General features: G+C 58.3%; 1 protein-coding gene across 2 annotated transcripts; it reads right to left on the bottom strand.

The window, feature by feature from the left end:
* Positions 1-78: 78 nt before the first annotated feature.
* On the bottom strand, positions 79-6426 carry DGCR6L (DiGeorge syndrome critical region gene 6 like). 2 transcript variants are annotated; one of them, XR_005379449.1, is made up of 6 exons: positions 6232-6426; positions 5969-6129; positions 2006-2106; positions 1673-1782; positions 1055-1195; positions 496-633 (listed from the first exon to the last, which is right to left on the bottom strand). XR_005379449.1 is itself a non-coding variant. In XM_038575855.1 (5 exons), the coding sequence occupies exons 1-5, from the start codon at positions 6339-6341 to the stop codon at positions 550-552; spliced, it is 597 nt and encodes a 198-aa protein (XP_038431783.1). In that variant the 5' UTR covers positions 6342-6419; the 3' UTR covers positions 79-549. The 2 variants fall into 2 exon arrangements, 1 of the variants encoding a protein (XP_038431783.1); XM_038575855.1 differs by lacking the exon at positions 1673-1782 and having other exon boundaries at positions 79-633; positions 6232-6419.
* Positions 6427-6925: the final 499 nt, after the last annotated feature.

Genomic DNA, 6925 nt, shown 5'->3' with positions numbered 1-6925 from the left:
GGTTCCTCCGTAGGCCGTGGAGCTACCAGGTGAGGGCCCTGTCATGGCAGGTACCACAGAGCTATCACACAAGCCACATGCAGGCTACACTGAGGTACCTTTATTTCTCTGGGCCACACAGGCCTTGGGCCTTGGACTGTCTCCCACTTATTTAGGGGGCTGCACCTGCCAAGGGAGGGGCTGACACCAGAACAAGCATGAAATCTGGGGCATGGCAGAGGTGAGGATGTGCCCAGTGGAGTGAGAAGGTGCTAGGACCTCCAACTCCACTGTCCCCTGAGGTCTGAGGCGGACAGCCAGCAGAGCAGACCCGCTCTTCCCTTTACCACCATCCTAGCTTCAGACAAAGGTGGGTGGCAGGTACTGACCGCCAGGGTCCACTTGGCCTCTCCGCAGAGGGTCGACCTCTCCTGCAGGCAGCTGGGAAGGTGGTGGCCAGGTGTCAGGAGGACAAGTTCCACTCAGCTTCCTGCTGCTTGCGGTGACAGAGAGACAGAGGTGTCTCTCAGGTGTGACGGGCAGCGGGTAACTGGCAGAGACCCCAGCTGATCACAAGGCTGTCTTGCCCGCCTGGCAGCCCCTCTGTTGCAGCTTCCTGATGAGTTCCAACAGGTTCATCTGCAGTGTCAGCTCCTGGAATGCAGAAGGGCTACTGTGAGACCAGAATGACACCGGTCTCTCCTGTCCTGGCAGGAGCCCCGTTTCCCGAGAGTGCCAGGCAAGGAACCCATGGGACTGACTTCCAGTGAATCCTGGCCACAGCTGGCCAGAAAGGGACAGAAGCAGGGACATCACCCCGCACCAAGGCCTGCCACTGCCCTGGCTCAGCGCACAGGGAGGACCAGTGAGGGCCCTGTGAGCAGCAGGCCTGGAGAAAGTGAACGATGCTCCCACAGCCAGCTGGCTCGCCCTCCTGTGGGCGGAGGCAGTGGGACCTGCCTTACTAATTCCTCCCCCCGCGCGGTCCCCCCTCATGGATAAAACCCCAAAGGGAATTGGGCCTTTGGGAACCAGCATCCCCTGGGCTGTGCCAGGGCAGGACTGAGGCACTGACCTGTGGGTTGGTGGTCACATAGAAGCCAGCAACCCCTGCCTTCTCCAGTGTGCTCTGCTGGTCTGCTACCTTCCGGTCCAGCTCTAGGACAATCTTCTGGTCCATTGCCCGCTGCTCCTCACGGATTCGGTGCTCCACAGCCTGTACGGGGAGGGCGGCTCAGGGCTCAGCCCCCTGCTCATCACACACTGCCTCACACACATTGGTGGGCTGCCACTTCCTCCAGCCTGGTCCCCATTCCAAGATCACTGACGGTGCCCTTACTGCACCCAGACTGCTCCCTTCTCTGCCACACTGAGCCCTGCAGAAAGCCTCAGCTGCCCCATGGGGATGCTCTCCCATCTGGACCTCCAGCCAGGTGTCCTCCCTTTGCTGTCCAGACCTTGCCCAGAAAGGACTGCTTGGGGCCACATGAGCTGGCCAGATGCCAGGTCTACTTCCGTTTACTATCAAGTTGCCAACCGTCTCTGGGCCTTTGTATATATTCCCTCCCCCTGGAGCTGCCAGCTGATCCCAGCTAAGTACCTCTTCCTTGTGCACCCTGGCCCTGGGCTGCTTGGGACCCTGCAGAAGTCTTTCCATGCACCCCCCACCACCCATGGCTTCTTGGTTACATACGGGTCTCCTGGTGGTCCTGAGCATCCTGGGAACAGGATGGACCTCTGCTGGCTGGTCCCCTCATCCCACCATTGCCCTGAACAGGCCCAGCCCTTTGAGGAGCTACAGTCCTGGGAAGCAAGGGGGGGGCGGGGGGGTCACACACTCTCCACTTGGTCCTGCCACATCCCAACTCCCACAGTAAAGAGCCACATTTGGGGACTCTTCAGGCTTCCAATGACCCACCCAAGCTGAGGCCCAGAGCAACCAGCAGCTCCCAAAGCGCCCTAAGCCCTCTTCACCGCAGCCTAGTCAGCAGAGCCCAAGTGGTACCCACCCAGCCCACACCCTCACCTCCAGCTCACGCTGCTGAGCTGCCTGGAGCACGGGCAAGTTGTGGGGTCGGCAGGCCTGCTGGGCTTCCTGGTGCTTCTGTCGCAGCGCCTGCCTGAGCACTAGGAGAGGAGACCAGAGAAGTCCAGTAGGTGGTGATGGGCAAGATGGAGGGGGGCAGGGAACACTTCTTGCCTTGGCACCTATCCTGGCTGTCCCACCATGGGGCAGCCAGGCCAAGGGGCAGACATGAAGCCCTGCCTGATGACCCAGCCCACCTGAAGCCCTGCACTAGAAGCTGGGTGAAGTTCTAGGGGATGTCTAGTACCCTAGCCCACCCAGTCTTGCCCATACTCAGGGCAGAGCCTTTCTCCAGCAGCGAGGATCTAGGGGACTCTGGAGGGTACAAGGCAACACGGGAGGGTGAGACAGGACAGGCTGGCATGGGGGGTGGGGCCACAGCTGCAGCCAGTGCTCAGAAGACCAAGAAGAGTAGGAGACTGTAGTCTGGAGGCTTCTGGGCTTGGATGGCCACAGGCCAGTAGTCCTGGGTGTGAGCTGCCCATCACCCAGGGGGTGTTCACTGAGATGTCCAGGACACCACCCAGGCAACCTCCGGAAAAGGAGGGCAGCAAGGAGAGGAGTCACTGTGCCCAAGCATGGCATGGCCTCTGCTCATGGAGGCATGGTAGTGTCAGTCCCTCAGTGTTGCCCTTCAGGGTGGGCAGAGCTGTCCCATCTCATTCCTAGTGCCTTGAGGGAGTAGGGCAGGTACAAACTCTGAGAGACCCAAGGATGGGATGAGCCGTTAGAGGCCCTGTGCTGGGGAATCTGTGTTGCTTGGAGAGGGGCTCACCGAGACCACTGAGGACAGCTCCCACGGTCATCGTTAAATCACACCATAAATATAAGCAAAACCGTCCACTCTATTAGGACTGGTCAGAGAAGAAAGATATCATGGAATGAAAAGAAACCAATTACAAAATAGAATAAACTACACAGCCTAGGGGCATCTGGGTGGCTCAGTCAGTTAAGCATCCAACTCTTGATTTTGGCTCAGTTCATGATCTCGACATGAGTCGACAGTTCGAGCTCTGGGTTGGGCTCTGCACTGGGCATGGAGTCTGCTTAAGATGCTCTCTCCCTCTGCACCCCCCCACCCCCGCTTTTTCTCTCTCAAAACAACGGCCAAAACCAAAACCAAAACCCAACAACAGAATCCAAACTACGTGGCCCAAATCCTAGACCGGTATCAAGTGGCCAGATCTCTCCTATAAGGAAACACAAACAAAACGCTATGTCTTCATCAGGGGTTTGGCACCTCCTGTGCCCAGAAACTTCCCAATCTCCTGTTTCTTGGCATCCTGTGCATCCCATCAGCATCCCATCAGGATGAACCTTCAACAACGGCATTTATCACTTTAAATGAGTTTAAAACCAAGATCCACACTTAAGACATCTCAGGGGGTCTTCTGAGACAAGGCAAGCAAGATGCTCCCTGGTTAATGTTTATAAGGAGAGCACATATCCCTGCCTTATCTGTTTCCTCCCATCCCACCTGGGATATAGCATCTCCTTTACTCCATTTATCAAACATTGCTGCAAATCCCAAATTCCACTGGGTGGGCAACCATAGGTGAGAAGAGAGCTGTGGCCACTGCCCAGGCAGAAGGGGCCTGGCTTTAGCAATGACTAAGGAAAGCAATAGGAGCCAATCGCTACCACCTGCTCAGTCAAGGGGGGAAGGAAAAGCAGACAGCCAAAGCCACAGGGTGCTCACCCACTGCTGGTGGCATTAAAACCCACCTGAAACTTCCAAAGAACAAGTAGCAAAGTGTCTAGAGGGTTATCAAAAATGACCCACTAAAAGGAGCCAGGATTTTGTGGAAGAATTGCTGCCCACCTTCCACTTTTATTAATCTGAGTGCTTATTCACTCTCTGAACTACTAACCTCTGTGGAGATAAACATAGATCACCCAAAGGAGAACAGGAATTACTTACTGACAGCAAAGATTAAGAGGCCACCACTGCCTGTATTTGGCAGAGACTCAAGCACAGGCAGGAGAGGTGGGAAAGCTTTATGGTGGTCAAAGGGGAAGGTTCATCCTGATGGGAGGCTGCTGCAGAAGCTGGAGGTGAGCCGAGGCAGGGAAAGAATGAGAAAACACCTTCCTGTGCCAGAAAGCAGGTAAATGCTCCAAGAATGATGGGGACACATCAAAAGTACAGGGGAGCCAGCCTCAGGGCTCTCCCACCGACCAAACGTGGCACAATTTGAGCATTACAAAGAATAATGAGCTATGTACCTTGGATTTGTGACCGTATGCATCTTACACCCAACAGGGATGTTTGCAAAGACAGTCACTCCAACAATGGGGAAAAGGTAATACCAATTCCATAAAAGTTGTTCTAGAAAATGAAAGAGAACAGTGACCCAATGCATTCTATGAAGCCAGCCTTACCCTAATACCCCATCCAAAGACGTTATAAGAAACTACAATGTCCATTATGAACACAGAGGCAAAGATTCTTCACAAGATTTTAGCAAATCAAATCCAACACAAGCAAAAAGGGTAATACATCCTGACCAAATGGGATTTATCCCAGGAATGCGGTTTATCCCAGGAATGAAAGAAATGAGTGTAACTCACCGTAGTGACCAAAAAGCCACATGATCATCTCCACAGATGCAGAAAAAGGGATTCAACACAACCCCATGTCCACTCCTGAGACACACACTAGTTTTGGCCACAAAAGCTTAAGCTGCCTATCATCATGCCTAGACCTGCTGTCCAGTTTACAGGGAACACAGAGGATGGACAGACGGTTCCACGACAGCAGGAGGAAGCAACCCGACAGGTCCAGAAGGGGGACATCCTACCGGTAGAACCCTTCCCAAACTCAATACCAGGGTACGTGGGGCTATTTCCCAGAAGCGGAAGAGGCCAAAGTAACCAACCGCAATGCATAAACCCAGGCTGGCCTCACAAAGCCACGATTGGCGACCGGCTGGATAATGCGACTGTGGACTGAAGCTCAGAAGACCCCCTGAGATGAGTAAGTTTCCAGGATGCCTCCGCTGCGCTCACGCTGGAGCCTTCTTGCTTTGGAGCATGGTTCTCAGTCCCGAGCCGAGGCTGACCCCCAAGGATGTCTCGGGACGTTTCTGACTGTCGCTGTGGGAACGTACCACCATCCTCTCACGGGCGGAAGCCTGGGATGCTGCTCAACATCTTGCAACACACAACAACATACTGTCTTACCATTAAGACTTGTTCAAGCCACAAAAGGCAGCGCTGCGCTGAAAACCCCAGGCTAGAGGGACGCTGAAGCCTCTCGGTGAAGCCCTTGGTGTTGCTTATGTTCAGGGGTGTCAAGAGCTTTGGCAAAATGTTGATTCCTGAATCTAGCTGGAGAGGATACCCTAACATTACCCTGTACTAAATGTTCTAACTTTTCTTTTTTTCCTTAATAAGTAAGCTGGGGAAAAACAACAAAGGTGGGAAAACGTGATGGGGCAGAGCTGCGCAGCATACCTTGCAGGGCTCCCCGAGACCCCTCAGTGGGGGCGCCTGCGAGGGGCCGCGGCTCACGAGGCTTCGGCTAAAGTGAGGACGTTTCCGGGTCCCCAGGGTGGCAGCGGGCATCCTGCAGGGGGCTCTACGCGCTCTCTGTGCGGGTGGCGTGCGCTCCGCGCTGCAGGAGGGGGTCTGACCGTCAGGGCTCCAGCCGTACCGCCGACCGCCACCCCGGGGCCTGCCGGGGGACTGAGCGGGCGCGCGGGCAAGTCCCGGCACCGGGCGGGGGGCGGCCCGGAGGGACCGTGCGGCTGAAAAGACTGAACTGCCGACGCCTCCGTCACCACCAGAGCGCTGGCAGTCTCCTGACCCTTGACCTGGTCACGTTACGGGGCGCCACCGGGGCGACCCCAGGGAGGGGGCTCGGCCTGGCGCGCAGGCCGAGGGGCGGGGGGCGGGGCGCACCTCGGTGCTCGTTCTGCAGCCGCAGGCGCTGGTTGTACAGGCTCTTCTCGGTGAGGTGCTGGATCTCCAGCAGCCCCTGCACGATCTCGAACACGGTCCCGTCCAGGAGCGCCAGGGCCAGGTCGCTGAGCGTCGTGTAGGACAGGCGCTGCTGGAACGAGCTGCGGGCAGAGGGGCGGTGAGCGCGGGCGGGGCCCGGGCCCGCCTCCGCCGCCCGCCCCGCCCCGGCCCGGCCCGGCCCGGCCCGCCCCGCGGCCGCGCACCTGGGCAGCTCTTTCACTAGGCTCTGCAGCGCGGACAGCAGCTGGTAGTGCCGCTCCTGCTGCCGGGCCCCATCCACAGCCTCGTCCAAGGCGCCCGGGTAGCGCTCCATGGCGCCCGAACCCCGCCAGCCGCGGCCAGGGCGACGCGCGTCCTCTACGTCCGTCCCGAGGGAGGCGCGCCCCGCCCACGTTACGTCCGTCTTGAACGCGGCGCGCCCCGCCCCTTTTGCGACAGGCACGTCCGGCGCTGCCCCCTTTTACGACAGTTGGGCGCGGCGCGCCCGCCCCCTGCGCCCGCCGGCACGAGGCTGGCTCCGCCCCTCCGCGGCGGTGCGGGGCGGGGTCCCTCTCGGTCGCCGCCTCTTGCCGCGCCCTTTTCCCCAAGCGACTTCAGAGGCGTCACCGCGCAGCCTCCATATCGCGAGATTTCAGAGAAGCGCGCTCTGCCGCCCTGGCCGGCTCGGAGCGCGGCCCCGTCCCCCGGCCGCGTGCTGGGGTGGACGCGGGGGTGCGAGGGGTCGCGTTGGTGTCGGCTGCTGGCGACCGGGCGCTCCGTGGTGCTCCGTGGTGCTCGTACCCAGGGCAGCCTTGCAGAGTAGGAGTCGGTTCTGCGGACTCTGCACAGATCCTGCATCCCTGCACCGCGGCCCCTTTGTTCCCCAGCCCACCGAGCAATGACAGTGACCGGTTGGTT

The sequence above is a fragment of the Canis lupus genome, chromosome 26 (assembly GCF_011100685.1).
Source record: "Canis lupus familiaris isolate Mischka breed German Shepherd chromosome 26, alternate assembly UU_Cfam_GSD_1.0, whole genome shotgun sequence".
Lineage (NCBI taxonomy): Eukaryota > Metazoa > Chordata > Mammalia > Carnivora > Canidae > Canis > Canis lupus.
This window is presented reverse-complemented; position numbering and strand designations above follow the sequence as displayed.

What these genes read in the sequence shown, in the direction of transcription:
- DGCR6L (XM_038575855.1), bottom strand. Translation starts at nt 6,341, where the DNA reads ATGGAGCGCTACCCGGGCGCCTTGGACGAGGCTGTGGATGGGGCCCGG. An exon ending in CTCAGCAGCGTGAGCTGGAG is followed by an intron (nt 1,196 to 2,005) that starts GTGAGGGTGTGG and finishes CTCCCCGTACAG; the next exon opens with GCTGTGGAGCACCGAATCCG. An exon ending in ATGTGACCACCAACCCACAG is followed by an intron (nt 634 to 1,054) that starts GTCAGTGCCTCA and finishes TCTGCATTCCAG; the next exon opens with GAGCTGACACTGCAGATGAA.